At 41.4% G+C, this 16,436-nt stretch overlaps 2 protein-coding genes across 2 annotated transcripts; both read left to right on the top strand.

Moving 5' to 3' along the window:
• Positions 6,770–9,393, top strand: LOC8085044 (salicylate carboxymethyltransferase). Its single transcript, XM_021456105.1, has 2 exons — positions 6,770–7,304; positions 8,725–9,393. Exons 1-2 carry the CDS (start codon positions 6,795–6,797, stop codon positions 9,391–9,393), a joined length of 1,179 nt encoding a protein of 392 aa, XP_021311780.1. The 5' UTR covers positions 6,770–6,794.
• LOC110433995 (protein RER1A-like) lies at positions 12,385–16,436 on the top strand. The gene is made up of 3 exons (XM_021457408.1): positions 12,385–12,908; positions 15,037–15,217; positions 15,982–16,436. Exons 1-3 carry the CDS (start codon positions 12,541–12,543, stop codon positions 16,030–16,032), a joined length of 600 nt encoding a protein of 199 aa, XP_021313083.1. The 5' UTR covers positions 12,385–12,540; the 3' UTR covers positions 16,033–16,436.

The raw sequence follows: 16,436 nt of genomic DNA, 5'->3' as shown, positions 1-16,436 counted from the left end.
GCTAGGAAAGGGCTTCATACTGAGCTAAAGCCAGAGCCATTATAGCCCTCATGGTTGCACTGTTATCCCGGATGATCACGTACAGACAAGATCTCATACAGTCATTTGTCATTCTTTTATGTTCATTGCATAGCTATTAATCATCTTACAAGATCATGGATTATATCAAGCACACATGGAATCCAGGTAACAATCATCTATGATTCTACTAAGGTCGACAAGGTGATAGCATGCATATGATAAATGTTATATTAATTGTGTATAGGTAACAAGGATAATCCCAAGTTATACTTGCCTTGATCAAAGCTCTCCTGAGCCTGCTGGTCTTCAAAAGCTTGGTCTTGATCACCAACGTACGGCTCACCGTCTATTCCCAAACATCAATCAACAACACGCAATCCAATGGAGACAATCATACACAAAGCAAACAAGATATAATTAGAACATTACACCAAAAGTGAGAAATCAAAGATAAAAGTTTACAAAAATATTCTACGCAGCGCTACGATCACACAAACGTAAAGTTCACGAAAATCAGAATTAAAACGTGGAAGATATGAATTTTCCAAGATTTCCTATAGAGAAATAATTAATTAAATAGTACCAGGAAATTAAAAAGTTTCAAAACAGTGAAATATTACTTCTAACATGTAGAGCTTGTAAATACGAATCTAACGGAATTTGAATGGACAAAAACGGAGTTAAAATGAATATTTTATGAGCATTATAAAATTGATGGCAAAACTGTAAATAACCGAAAGCGTAAACTGAATTGAACCGGACAGGATTACGCTTTTAAAACTGGAAAGCGTAAAAACTAAAATACGCCATGGACCGCGGGTTAATTCATGGAAAAGTCCAGGGACTCTTTAGCAAATTTCCTGGCGAAAGGGTATCTTCAATTGTGGGCCTTTGATCCATCATCCGACGGTCCACACTTCTTCCAGGGAGCAAAGGGCGGCGGCCGGCCGGCTTCCAGGGCTCCGGCGCGGCGGCGCCATGGCCAGAGGGCCTTGAGCTCGCCGGCGTCGTCCGACTTCTCGATTCCGTGCACCAAAACTCAAGCCGAGGACACCGGGAGATGGAGAAGAGCGTCGCGAGCTCACCGAGAAGGGTTGTTTAAGCCGAAGAGGAGCAGGAGAGGCGCGTCGCGGCGGCGGCTTCGCTCCCAACTCGGCGAGATCCGTTTAGAGGTGCAGCAGGTTCTAGGGCTCGGTTAATGCTGCGAAAACGGAAGGATAACGCGCAGGGTCGGTGCTGGAGCTTTGTAGGGCTTCGGTTAACGCGTTTGGCAAGAATCGCGGGATTTCGGAATCGGTTCGGTGAGGAGCTTTCCTTGCTTGGGTCACAGCGGGGGAAGGAAGAAGGAAGGTGAGAGAGAGGAGGCTGACTCGCGGGGCCGGGGTGTCAGCGAAAGAGGGGGGGCGCGGGGAAGGAAACTGGGCTGTAGGGGGCAAAGCTGGGCCTCGGCCAGACCCAGGGGTTGTCTCCCCTTTTCTTTTTCTTCTTTTCTTTTCTGGTTTCTTTTCCAAAACATTTTCCAAATAGAATTTTGAAAGCACAAATTATTTCTAACCAAAAGCAAACAACACAAAATAAAATATGTCTCAGCATGAATGTAAAAAATCATGTTACTAAACTTATGATGAGTTTTAATTCTAACAAAATTTATTTATTTTCTATATTAAATGCTCACAGAAGAAATACTCGAATAAATCAAATTAAATCCTATTAATTTGAAATCAAAATTTTTGGGTGTTACACCCTTCTTCTCCATGGCGTGGCCGCGCCATCCCTTCCCTCCCCTCTTCTCCATGGTTGTAGCCAGCAGCCACGCGGGGCGGCCGGGGCCTGTTGCTGGCCTAGGGCTTCTTGCGTCTGCCAGGTCTACAGGGCGTCGGCGGCCGGTGGCTGTTGCATCCAGATCCAGTTGCTAGATCCAAATCCAAGGTGCTAGTTTCTCATATTTTTTTGCTTTACTATGTCTTTCTTCTATCTATGATCTATGTTGTCTTCAGTTAATTTATTAGCAGGATGTCCAGTTTTTTAATCTTTCTCTAGTCTAGCTGTTGTGTTCTTAGTTTATTTTTGTTTAGTCTAGCAGCACAACTAGTATGAATAATTTAAAGACTAACTAAACACAATTCTTTTTGTCAGCTAAAGAGTTTTGCTGGATATATACAAGCAGATGGTGACAATGGACAACCTTGGGCATAGGAAAATGGCAGGCCTTACCTGGCCAATATAAAACGATTTATACTCAGGTTTGTTAATTTTGTCATACAGAATTCTTATTCAGCATTTCATATTTACACTTGTTACTTTGGCATATGAAAGACAGACCTTGCTAAGATCTAGGTTAGACTTGAGAGCTGATCATTGCTGGGTGCTAAATTATTTTATCTACACATTGTAGTGAAATATATGGAGTGAGATATTGCTAGAAAGTGCACTGGTTTGGTTACACTTATGTAGCATAGCGTCCCTTCTATGAATTTACAGCTAGTCAAGGAATAGATGAAGTTCAATACTATTTGCGAACTGCTATCATCTGCACTCAAGACTAGGTGATTTTCTGATGTTAGAAAACACAATTTTATCATTGCTTAAAGTCCCATGACATTTGTAAGATCTTTAACGATATAATATTCCACTACAAGTTTTGTTTAATGAGGATGAACCCTAGTTTTGATTTTTAAGAGATAATTGTGAACTGCTAGTAGGATTTGGTTGCCGGAGATCTACTGTTGAGTTCTCATTTTTTTGCACCTCTGAACACAGGAAGCCAAAGATCTGTTGTTGCTAGAGTTGAGCCAGATGTAGGACGAGACCACAATTGATCTTCTGCAAGCCTGATCTTGTAAGGCAAGAATCTTATTTCTTGCTCTTCGGTGATAGATTTTGATTGCAGTTCTAGCTAGCTAGTATAATAGATTTCTTCATAGATTTTTAGATCTGTACAAAGAGTGGAACTTGTTGGACTTGTGGATTTGACAAACTTGTGGAACTTGTTATGATAGAACTTTTGAATTTGTAAATTTAATGACGAAACTTGAATTTGATGTTTGTGTTGTGATGTGGTCAGATTTGATATTATATATATGTTGTGTTGTAGTTAGATTGGATTTGAAATTATATATATATATATATATGCTGTGTTGATTGCTCTATTTGATTATTGTAATTTTTATTTTTTTGCTGAAAATAACTGTAAGGACGGCTCTAGATTGAGCCGCACTTATAGTTGGACACTGTAGGGACGGATGGAAACATCAGCCGCCCTTACAGTGGACCACTACAACGACGGCTGGTATTGAACAACCCTTATAATGGAATCCACTGTAAGAGCGTTTGCAAAAGGGCAACCCTTACAGTGGATGTAAGAGCGTTTGCAAAAAGGCGTCTAGACCAGCCGCTCTTACAGAGCATATTTAGCCGCTCCTGTTGTGCCCAGTAATGAGAGAAAAAACATTGATCATGCAAAATTTAATTTTAAAGAAACTATCTATTACGAGTGTGATTTTTATGTATAGTGTCTACTGCTACTACTATAAACATTATCGCAGGTAATTATTTTGGGTTGATAGAGATAGGCATGACGTTCACCTTTGGTAAAAGGCCACATTAATTACGCCTTGTTTAGTTTTCTCCAAAAAACCAAAAAAATTTCAAGATTTTCTGTCACATCGAATCTTGTGCCATAAGCATAGAGCATTAAATATAGACGAAAATAAAAACTAATTATAGTTTATCTATAAATCGTAAGATGAATCTTTTGAACCTAGTTAATTTACGATTAGACAATATTTGTCAAATAAGAATGAAAATGCTACACTATCTAAAACTAAAAAAATTACGGAACTAAACAAGGCCAGACATCTTAATGCTCTTGTCTTCATTAATATATTAATAAAGGCAACAGTCCTAAAGCGCCCGCATCCATTAAACTCTAAGGGCACTCACAATGCAGACTCTATCATAGAGTCTAAAGTTATTTATTACCTCGAACAATATGGACTTGGAGTCTAAATAAGACTTGGAGTCTTATTTTTTCTATCTCTTTCTTCAATAAATATACTGCTACATCAGCAAAATACTATAAATAATATGTAATTAAGTGTCTTGGACTCTGTGATAGAGTCTTGCATTGTGAGTGCCCTAATAGAGGCAGCCATCTCGGCTGTGTTACTTCTATTAGGCCAGTCTCAATGCATAGTTTCATGACACAATTACCAAGACTATAAACTAGGTAACCGAGCTATATGAGTTTTAGGCCAGTCTCAATGCATAGTTTCATGGTACAGTTACCAAGACTATAAACTAGGTAACCGAGCCATAGGAGTTTCATGGTGATGAAACTTCTCTCTCATCTGATGAAACTCCTTCATTTAATGACCCTGCCAAGTCAGTAATTTTGCTTACGTGGCACTCTATTTCATGTGCATGACACTCTCATGAAACATGCATTGAGACTGGGATGAAACTCCTCTCTCATCCGATCAAACTCCTTCGTTTAATGACTCTACCAAGTCAGCAATTTTACTTATATGACATCTTATTTAATGTGCATGATACTCTCATGAAACATGCATTTGAGACTAGCCTTAATGCTTTGCAGATTTGAATTATTTTGTTTTCCACCATCACATTTGAATTCTGTTTTCCTAATTATAATATTGTTGCAAACTGAATACGATGTACTTAGAACCACCACTGCTAGCCCAAAGATATGCATGCATAATAAAGAAATTAATTTATTTGATTATACTATAGACACATTAATATATGTATCATCTTATCATATACATGAATAACTTGTATATTTTCTCTTTCCCACACACAAATAACAAAAAAGATGAATATGACAATATTAATGATATATAGAGCTTAGGCTGGATATTGAGCCAGCTTGGCTTGTTATAGCTTCGCTTGTTATGGTCCGGCTCGTTATGACTCGTTATACAAACGAGCTAGAAGGCTAGCTCGGCTCGGCTCATTAGCGAGCTCGAGCTAGCTTGTTTGGTTCGCGAGCCAAATCATAAAAACACAATATAGAGAGACTATAAATTTATAAAAGCAATTGAGCAACAAATACATCACATGCATATACCTAAAATGAACTAAACAAAGTACTTCTGACTTCAACAATTCAATAAACGAACTAGAGTTTTGTCTGGCCAGTCCACCACGATCACAACCGTGACTACATGATAGTCATACGCATACAGTTTAAGCATTATGCATTGAACGATAAAGTTTGGGTTTCACGAATGGGCCGAGGCGAGCTGCCGAGAGATGTATGGCCATGTGACCGAGCCAATTTTAGTTGCTGACTTGATAATTGACTGGTTCGTTATGGCTCGCGAGCTAGCTCATTATAAACTGAGCTGGCTCATTATAAAATGAGTCGAGCTTGAGCCGAGTCATTAACGGGCGACTCGAGTGAGCTAGCGAGTTACGAGTTTTTCGTCCAGCCTTATATATATTCTGTTTCTCTCACATAAGCAAAATATACGTGCATGATACAAATAACAAAACAATTTGATGAAGTATATCTAGTATTTTCTCTCTCTCCTCCACCATAGGTCTAGATCTAGACCACCAAAAACTTCAAAAGGAGCGAAAAATAAGTATATGAGAGCGCATACCAACCTCCTACGACCACCTCCGGCCCTTAAAGAAATCAAGAGCAAAACCTCTCCTTCAAAAATGGACATTTTTTCATAATTTTAGAGCACTTCACCTGTCAAAAAAAGAAAGAGCATGTAGAGGAAGAAGATAACATGGTTAGGGAGAAGTTAGTCTCTCACCAATGGAGACGGCACCCTAAGATGATCACCAACTTAAGAAGCCAACCTCTCTTTAAAGTGTTAACAGAGATGATCTCTTTAACGAGACCGTCTCTATAAATAGAGCAATAACAGAGACGATTTGTTAAGGATGCCCACCTGCATTAACATTTTAACAAGTGGTCTTCGTAAAGTGTCTCCATTTATGGAGCATTATAACTGAGGCGGTCTCTCTAAGACGATTGCCTCCATGTAATTCTAAAAAAAAGATTAACAGATATGGTAGTTCCTCCCTGGCTGCCTCGACCATTAAGCCGGCATCCTGCTGCGCCCGCCTCTGTTAATTAATCCTGGACCTTTTCCCCCAAAATCTTTTTAGTAGTAGCGTGTTCTAGTGCCAAAGTTCTTGGTCAAGAAATTAATATCCTGTTTTATGTTTCAGTATCCGTCTAGATGCGTGGATGGAGATGGCTATCTGATGTGGTGATGAATAGATTAGCTTGGTTGGACATTTGGTGCTACTTGAATTAAAGTTTGCATGAAGAATTGGACTGTATCTAGAACAATTTATCATTCGATTGATACAATGATACATGTTTTCTCGTGTGTTACTCATTTTCTTACGTCACTTGCATTTTATGTATTCTTTTTATCAAGCATGTGTATCACATATCACTCTAGATTTGTCTAAAAAACAAATCTCGTTGCGGGTTGTATTCCCAGGATTAATTACACCGTATGCTTCCAAATTTAGCCTTTATGGTTTGTTTTGAACAAGTTGCTGAAAGGGATATATATAGGGGCTGATGAATTAAAATTTCATCCAGCTGGACATTCTAGCAGCTGTAGCTTGTGGATTCAGTTTGGATCCCAGCCCATTATTGCTGCCTATAAATCTGTTAGCCGCTTCCTACGCTGATTCATCACAAAGAGAGAGTGATTAGAGAGTATTTGCAAGAGAAGTGAGTAGGCCAGTTTTCCATTACATTAAAAACAACAAGAAGGATGGAGCATGAGAGGCTTCCTCCGGCGGCAAGGTTGCCAGCGGTGGCATGCATGAACAGCAGCCGAGAGGGAAAGATGAGCTACGCTAACAACTCCACTTTGCAGAGGGCAATCGCAGCGGAGACGAAGAAGGAGAGGCAGGACACGGCGGCGGCGCTGTACCGCGCCCGCGGCTGCCCCGCCTCCATGGCCATCGCGGACCTGGGCTGCGCCACGGGGCCCAACGCGCTGCTCTTGGTGTCCGACGCCGTTGAGGCCGTGCTGGCGGCGGCGGCGAAGAAGGGCACGGACGACGACGACGACGGGGAGGTGCTGCCCGAGCTGCACGTCTTCCTGAACGACCTCCCGAACAACGACTTCAACGCTGTCTTCCGGCTGCTGCCGTCGTCACCTCTCCCTGGCAGCGGCTGCCTCGTGTCCGCCTGGCCGGGGTCCTTCTACGGCCGCATCTTCCCGGACGCAAGCCTGGACTACGTCGTCTCCTGTAGCAGCCTACACTACCTCTCAAAGGTGATTAAGGCCGGTAAACCCTGCTGTGTCCTTCATGCCAAATCCTAGCTATTATGTTACTGGTGCATATATATATATATATATATATATATATATATATATATATATATATATATATAGGGTGCATTTTTTATACTCCCAGGAATAGTTACTCCTATATGTAAACGGGTACATCGATCGGCAATCCAGCTAACCACCAGGCACCAGGCCACAAAATTCTCGGTTGCATGCAGGCGTACATCCATTTGACGGCAACAAGTCATGGATACATGGTGCATTCCCGGAAAATTAGGATGCTAAACAGATCGGTGGACTTATTTGATTTTTTTGTACGTACATATTATTTCGAGAACAAATTACCAAAGTATGTGTACATACATAGTATATGGGCTGCATGAAAATGCATACATGTTTGTTTTTTTTGCCAGACCTATTAAAGAACAACGTTATTTACCACACCGGTTTTTTTTTTAATTTGTGAGGAGTTTACGGCCGGTTGTTGTCTTATCTGGTTTTCAAGTTTTATTATATACATATGAGTACGTATATTTTGGAATGGAGTATCGTGCATACTTTTCAGAATAAAGTATTTATATATACTTTTTAGAATAGAGTATCTATACATACTTTTTTAATAGAGTATATGTAGTTATGTACATACATTTTAGTTTAGAGTATTTGTACATACTTTCTAGAATAGAGTATGCATACATACACCAAGATTTAGATAGTATAAGTGCATACTAACACCACTGACCACTTCGAAGTATATGTGCATACATTCACTTATGGGAGATATACAAAACAAGAGTATGTATTCAACTATTTTTATTAGAATAAAATAAAATATGTGTACATGATGATTGAAGCACATGCAGTATGAGTTCATACATGTTCCACGGAAAAAGTCATCATTGTGAACCCAGCTTGAAATAAATAAAAAACAATAATAACAATGTTGGAGTCATATATGCATATTCAAGTGATTTAGATGAAACATGTAAACACGAACACATACACTAGATCGGCTCAGATTGCCATTCAAAATCAAAGAAGAGCACATAGAATTAGTGCTTAAACTTTATCGGATTTTCCATGGTACACATATTTTATTTTAGGGTGCATTTTTGAACTCTCATATGAAAACGGGTACATCGATCGGCAATCCAATAGCGTCACCAGGAGCATCATCGGGCTAACCACCAGTGCGCACCGAGGCACCAGGCCACGAAAATCTCGATTGCATGCAGGCGTACATCCATTTGACGGACATTCGCCGGACGCATGAATAGAAGAAGGGAGTAGATACTCCCAGGGAGTAGGAAAAATTTACCATATATATATATATATATATATATATATATATATATATATATATATATGAAATGTATTTTGTACTACGACGTGTTCATGCACGCAGGCGCCGACGATGAAGACGGTGAGCAGCGGTGAGCATCTGAACAGGGGGCGTGTGTACTTGTCGCCGTCGGCGGGCAACCCTACGGCGGTGCTGGACGCGTACCGAGCGCAGTTCGAGACGGACTTCGCCGCATTCCTCGGTTGCCGCGCTGCGGAGGTGAGGCCCCGCGGCGTCCTCCTCCTCTCCTTCTTCGCCAGGAGGACCGCCTGCCCTAGCATGCACGACTGCTACCTCTGGGACGCTCTCGCCGACGCCCTAATGGACATGGCCGCTGTCGGACTCATCGACGAGGAACAAGTCCACGCTTTCAACTTGCCCTACTACACCCCCTGCCCCGACGACCTCCGTGACATGGTTTCCATGGAAGGCTCCTTTACCGTCACAATCATGCGGTTGTTTGGGTGCTCATTCCTAGGAGTTTCTCATCACCCTACTAAAGACGAAGACGATGAAGACTTACCGCGGTGGCTAGCAGTGGAGACCGCGAGCTATGTGAGGGCGGCCCTAGAGCCCACGCTGCAGATGCAGTTCGGTCGTGCCGCCATGGACGAACTCTTCTGCAGGTACCCCCTCCTGCTAGAGGCCTACTATCGCAACAACAAGGCTACCAAAAACAAGGAGGACATCACAAACGTCTTCGTCGTCTTGGAGAAGAAACAACACGGCTAGCAGCTTCCCACGTGTATTGAAGGGGATATTGGAGTGTATCAGCCTCCATCATCTTTAGGCCTTATTTGCATATGTACGTATTTATCTCAATCTACATGTGTTAAAGCAGATCAGAGTAGAACTAAACTAAATTTCATTCCAATCCACTCCAACACATCACCGTGGATTGAAGTGGATACATATGCATTCAAACAAGACCTTAGGTTTTGTTTGATTCACATGTATTCATCTAAAATGTGTTGGAGTGGATTGTGATGGAGTTTATAGTTTAAATTCTACCATAATCCACACCAACACACATGGATTGATGTGTATATATATGCATCAATAGTCAAAACAAGGCCTTAATAATTTTTCATAAATTAGTTATGGATCTTGTGCCTAAATAATGTTGTTGTTTTTTATACATATACACACAAACATATACTACTATGTTGTGGAATTTGAATTTATAGAAATGAATTGCTTATCCTAAACACCATATATTTACAAATGGAGTGATTTATTTCTTGGACATGAGAAATACTACGCTCTACAACATAATTCATATGCTCACAATTGCACAAATAGTTTTTGTGGCACCATTTTAAATGCTGGTTCTCTAGAAACCGTTGAGGATAAATATTTTGACCATCGGTTCATTTTGGATCCCTCCTAGATCCAAAATCTAGATCCCCAATAGAATCCAAACTATGTCCTGTGTGTGTCCCTCCCTCTATCTCAGCGTGGTGCCCTAGTCTCAAGTCTCAACACATGGTGGACACCCAATGGAGCGCAACCCTCAGCACACGCGGGCATGCCGCCCCTACAAAGACTGCTCTTGTCCTTGATACAATGGCCCCTTCCCCAATACAACGGACACCTCCCTCGGTGGGGGAGGGAGGAGGGAGGGGGCAAAGTGGGCCCTATGGCAGTGGCAGCGACGACTACAATGGCAAGGCGATGTTCTTATGACATAGGTCTGTGTCCTGACAAGTGAGGGTATAAGCGTTGGATCTACTGATGGCATGGGGAGCACGAAGACATGGCGAGCCAATAGCAGAGGAGGGTCCTTGAGGGTGCGACTTGCAGGAGTGGGGTGTGTGACCATTTCTATTTCTAATTTAAAACCACCAGCGATGAAGGTGATCATCACCCCTCCCTCCATCGCTAAAACACCAAACTGACAATGGTTAGACCTGTCGATCCAGTAGTGATAAAGGCTCTGGCATAGTGGTTGAGTCGGTGTCTCAAATTTAAGTAGACATTTTCTACCAAAATAACCTGACCAACGGCCTAAACCTAGGATCTTTAAAGTTTAGAAATCAAATGCGGGATCAACATCTATTGAACTCGTATTGAGAGGTGTCCGTGTACCCTCTGATCTAGCCAATGTATAAAACACACGCTAGATGCTGAACAGTTTATGTGGAGTAAGCGAGATGTGTCCTTTGTATCTTTTTTTTTAGATTAAGCCATTCGATGAGTTTTATTGATTTAAGAAAATAATTGCATCATTTACGAATTAATATATGAACACACAGGTTCACTACGTGAGGGAAGTTAAATAGTGTCCGACGTTAAAATGCTATGACGACAGGTAAAATGTTAGTTACATTCCACTTCTCTCCTTACGGTTGAGAGCAATCCTGTCAGCCCGCAGCCTTAGTTATAAAGTGCCCAGATATGAATATGAAGTTGCATGAACCGAACTGAAAGTTGAAATGGTTACATTGTTCATCTGGTGTTTGTGCTCCTCAACATTCTTTAAGCAATATCATAAAAAAATACATCAACTAGGAACTTCATATTTTATTGTGCTGACTATAGTCTCATTTGATTTGTTTTGAAAGTATTGACAGACATGTTTGTTGATACCCTTCCTCTTTGACCTTTGTGGATTCATTTTTATGTGTATTCCTAGACTATGGAGTATTGCTAGGCATGTTTGGTGATACCCTTTCTCAAGAGATGATGATACACTTAAAGCTGTGGGCTACATAAATTTGCGAAAGTTAATATCACATATTTCACTTTCACAGCTAGAATTTGTATGTACCTGAAAAAGTTACTTAATGTGGTTCCGTAGCGATAACACAAGCAATGAAAATATTGTAGAAGTACAAATGTTGATCAGGTTGATAGGAAATTGTGAATACAGTGGTTATCTTCATTTTAGCCTTTTAAGGAACTATAGATCATTTCGGTCAAAAAAGAAACTACGTATCAATTTGGTCAAAAATAATTTTAGAGATTAGTATATATATATATATATATATATATATATATATATATATATATATATATATATATATATATATATATATATATATATATATATATATATATATATATATATATATATATATATATATGTGATTCTATGGTAATTAGTGGAGTTGTAATGTAATTATTTATGAAGGAAAACATTGAAATATAATTAGAGATAGTGGTGATGCCAGAGCAAATTAGAGAGTGACACACTTGTCTTGTGGATGCATAGACAAGTCTAATAGAGGTACATATATGGTAAAATTTTAATCAAATTTCCTATTTTTGTATTTTTTTTAGTGGTGCATTTGCACTCCTTGACATAACTTGCCTTCGCCCCTTATTAGAGAATACTAGTTTGTGATATCTTCTGGTGATTTTAAACTGTACCTCAAATGTTGCTGTGGTATTAGCACGGACATGCTATTAGTTGGACCAAGTTGTCTTTTAAAAAATTAACTAATTTTGTAAAAATAGTACCAATGTTTATTCTCAATAATTTATAATAAAAATACACAACTAATAATTAACCTAATGACACTAGTATCATAAATCATAAATGTTAATTTTTTTATTTAATTTTGGTTATTTTTTAAAAAAAAATAGTTACCAGAATAGTATTTTTTTTTTCTTAGAACGGAGGCAGTAAAACATGATTTGTCCCTGAGGCAGCAGGAGAACATCAAGCAGAGAAAGAATCCTGAATCGACGAAGGACGGTATATGCCCCGGGGACGCGACGCCCATCCCGTTCCCAGTCTTGAGAAGAGAACCGAGCGGACGCCGAGCTGCAAGTAAACGGCACCGACTCCCGACCGGAAGAGCCGAGCCGAACCTAGTCGCCTCGGCCTCGTCTCCACCTCGTCCCCCACCCCCACCCCCGCCCCGATCCGATCCGATGGAGGGCGCCGACTCGGCCGGCGCCGGCGCCGGCGGCGCCGTGGCTGCGGCGGCCAAGTGGCGGAGCGACGCGTCGCGGGCGTTCCAGTACTACCTGGACCGCTCGACGCCTCACGCCACGGGGCGGTGGCTCGGCACGCTCGCCGCCGCGGCCATCTACGCGCTGCGGGTCTACATGGTGCAGGGCTTCTACATCGTCACCTACGGGCTAGGGATCTACCTCCTCAACCTCCTCATCGGTTTCCTCTCCCCCATGGTCGACCCCGAGCTCGACCCCTCTGCCGCCGCCGAGGGGCCGGCGCTGCCCACCCGGGGCTCCGACGAGTTCAAGCCCTTCATCAGGCGCCTCCCCGAGTTCAAGTTCTGGTCAGATCTCTCGTCCTCGCCCCCAGATCTGTCTCTCCGCCTCGCCAGATCCGTCTGGCCTTCTTACTATCTCCGGTCGGCTGGGGCGATTCGTCCCGTGTTATGTATTTACTTACTGGATGGAAGGGGGCGATCAGATCGGCCTCGCTAGTTTAGTTAGCGCTGTCCTTCCGTCAGCTAGGCACGAGTACTCATAAGCCACACAGAGCCAAGCCAATTTGCATTTGGGAAACCGGTTACGATTCGAGGTACAGTTGCTCAGCTACTCCTGCAGGCTGCAGTAAGTTGTGTATTTTGCACACAAGTCTACCAACTGTGGCAAAGCTGATTTTCACATGGTTGTGTCCATGAATCCATCATCAATAGGAAACATAAACAGTTGTGCAATCATTCTGTTCTGATCGATCATAAACTAGCTAGTAAAAACATGCAGCTGGTAGACTACCTGTCAAAGTACCAGGATCTTTCCATTTATTTCTTTAGTGAGAAAATAAGATGGCTACAAAATTGTGTTAGATTTCTCTGTCACGAAGCTCGCGTGTCACCTGACTAAGGTTGTTTAATTCCAAGTCAGCGTGCCATGACCTTAGGTACAAATTCATTGTCAATATGGGCCTGTTTGGACGGTCCCTAGGGACACCACGCCCAGCATGTGGCCGCGCCGAAAGTTCGATGACCAAATTGGCCGCCAGACATTTGGTGTGTTTGGGCGTAGAAATGGCTTGCATGCATGCTGATAAGCTGCGCTGGCGCTAGAACTCTGGAAGCGAAGCAAACACTGACTGAAGTGACGCGTCCGAGGTGCGGCGGCCTTTGGCGGTGTTGGGCAATGAATCAAACAAGCCCTATGTGCAGATTAATGCTGAACTCTTGATTTACATATTCTCCACCGACGCAACCAACCCAGCCTGTCAATTATCTCCCAAACCAGAGCCAAATCCCTGAACGAACCCACTCAAGGCATGGTTTGTCCCTTCAATTGCGCCATATATGTTTTGTGATTCCAGTGGATGGTGCGAGAAACATAAATGCCTCTGATGTAGTTCCACACACACACACACAAAAAGAGATAGATAATGGGACTCAGGGGCTTTCTTCCTTGAAACTAGAATTAGTCTGAAGTGCCTTCATCCTTCATTTAATGGTCTCTCTCTGGACTAGTCCAACTTTTTGAAAAGTTTTGGTGATTCTTGCTGTCTCGGTCATCATTATTAGTGAGCTGCTTAATGCGTAATATAGCTTCTGTTCTTCCAAATGGCAGCCACACAATAGCTTGTCAGAGTCCTGATCATCGCACATTCAAAAGTTTGCATTCCCTAGTTACTATTGCTCAGTGGTCTGACCTTTTGTCTATGCACTACCCATGTGCTTGTTCTAGTGGGTTTTAAGTTGTATTTGGTAACATTTCTCTGCAATATCATTTTCCAAGGGTGGTTCTGTGGAGGTCTCTATAGCTACACATGTGCGGAATGGATTTACTGGTATCACAGCTAAAAATATGATTTACATCATAACCCGACATAGTTTGTATCATTTATATTTCTGTGAGATATTAAGGTAAAATTCGTTTTAGCCCAAGTTTGAAGTGTTTCCACTTTGGTGAAAGAGTTCAGGTAGCCAGATACTGATGGTTTCTTTCTGAATTGATCATTGCCTTCTGATATTTACATCAGGAGTTTTCTGTTAGGGGTTCAGTCTTTTGTTGATAGTTCAGCATAACTAGTGTTGTGTACTCCTTTTTCTATTTAACCACAATTGGGAGTTGTGTTGATTAAACCGTTACCAGCTGCAAGGTTTTATTGTGAGAATGCTATTGATGGCGTGCATATGAAATGCAGCATGCAAAGTGTTTCGACTGCTTTCTATGTATTCAATGCTTATAATTGTATCCTTCTGGGCCAGCTAATTCATTTCTATCCCATTTGCTTTTCTTTGAAATCCACATTAGTTCAATGAAATGGGTTTTGGGTGAACCCAATGACCCAGAGAGAAAGCAAAACTTGCATCCCTAGTGGGCTCATTTGTTTCTAGTATTTTCTAAATTAGTTCTTTTCATTCTTAATACAGAAGATCTTTCCTGGGGCTCCTGTCCAATATATCCCCTAACATCTATTTCCTTATCTTTCAGGTATGCAATCACAAAAGCTTTTGTTGTAGCTTTTGTGATGACTTTCTTCTCAGTGTTTGATGTTCCTGTCTTCTGGCCTATACTCCTCTGCTACTGGGTTGTTCTCTTTGTCTTAACAATGAAGCGCCAGATTGTGCATATGATCAAATACAAATATGTGCCTTTCAGTATCGGGAAGCAGGTCAGTACCTACCACTAAACTCATTGATTTTTGTTTATTCACTGAATGGTCATTCACTTGATGCCAACTGGGTATCATGGGAGTTGCTCGTGTAAGTAATACGTAAACCAAAGTTATCAAGTTGTCTTGTCAATCCTAGTCGCCATGGGACCAACTAGTTGACTAGCTGCAATTACTCGTCGATCAGGATTACTAGTTGGCTCTGGTCGTCCCCTAGTCGTACTATATATATCAGGACTAATATACCAAATGTATACTAATATACTATATGTTCTAAGAGTACAAATGAAGCATGAAGATAGCTCTAGGGTGGTGGCTGCATGTAGGGTTGCAAATTGGGCTGAAAAGCATGAGCTCAAATGACCTAAGCCATCCCAGATGCAGCCCATGTCCTCAGTTGTCCAGCAATTCCATTCTGTTTCTGGTTGTCTGACAAATCGTGATTAATGGATGATAATTGGACGACCAGAAAACTAATCGGCCTAATTGAGTCATAGTGCCTATACGAGTTCGGATACCGACTAGGACAACTCATCGCAATTAATCAGATGACCTGATAACACTGGCATAGAGTGTTTTTCTCTTTCTGTCTATTAACAAGGTTTGCGTTCATTAAACGCTATTAGATGTGTCCATGGATCAATTTGAGCCGTATTTTGTGATGTTAAAGAAATGCCTGTGTAGTTGCCGCAATTTTATGTATTTGGTAAAGTGTCTGTTTTTTTCTCATTTCTCATGATTTGCCCCCACGATTGTAATGGCAGAAATATGGTGGGAAGAAGAATGTCGCGAGCACCAGTTCCTCAAAAGACTGATTCTGAACCTACTTACCCCCAGTAGGAAGCTTGGCAGGGGAACAAGATACGGTGGAGGATGATATTTGATGTGCGAAATACTCAAGTGTAATACTTCATTCATATCTAGAGGTAGACGGATATTCGCTCCTGTTTCTGACTCTGGGCTCACTGTTTAATTCGATATTGTGCTTAGATTGCTTCCTCCAATGCATGTATAGCGAGTTTCGCGTGTCAGATAAATTATTTCGTTTTAGTTGCTACATATATCTGGGCCCTAAAACAATAAGCTCTATGCTCTCAGGCTCTCATCAAGTTGTTTGGTTGGGAGTTGGACGAGTGAGGTAGGCGGTTGTTTTTTTGTATCAAACTGGAACAGAATGCTAAACTTTAAACGCAGAATATTTGACCGGCTGTGCAAAAAA

This window comes from Sorghum bicolor, chromosome 3 (genome assembly GCF_000003195.3).
Source record: "Sorghum bicolor cultivar BTx623 chromosome 3, Sorghum_bicolor_NCBIv3, whole genome shotgun sequence".
Classification (NCBI taxonomy): domain Eukaryota; kingdom Viridiplantae; phylum Streptophyta; class Magnoliopsida; order Poales; family Poaceae; genus Sorghum; species Sorghum bicolor.
Note: the sequence above shows the minus strand (reverse complement) of the source record. Positions and strands in the feature narration are given on the sequence as shown.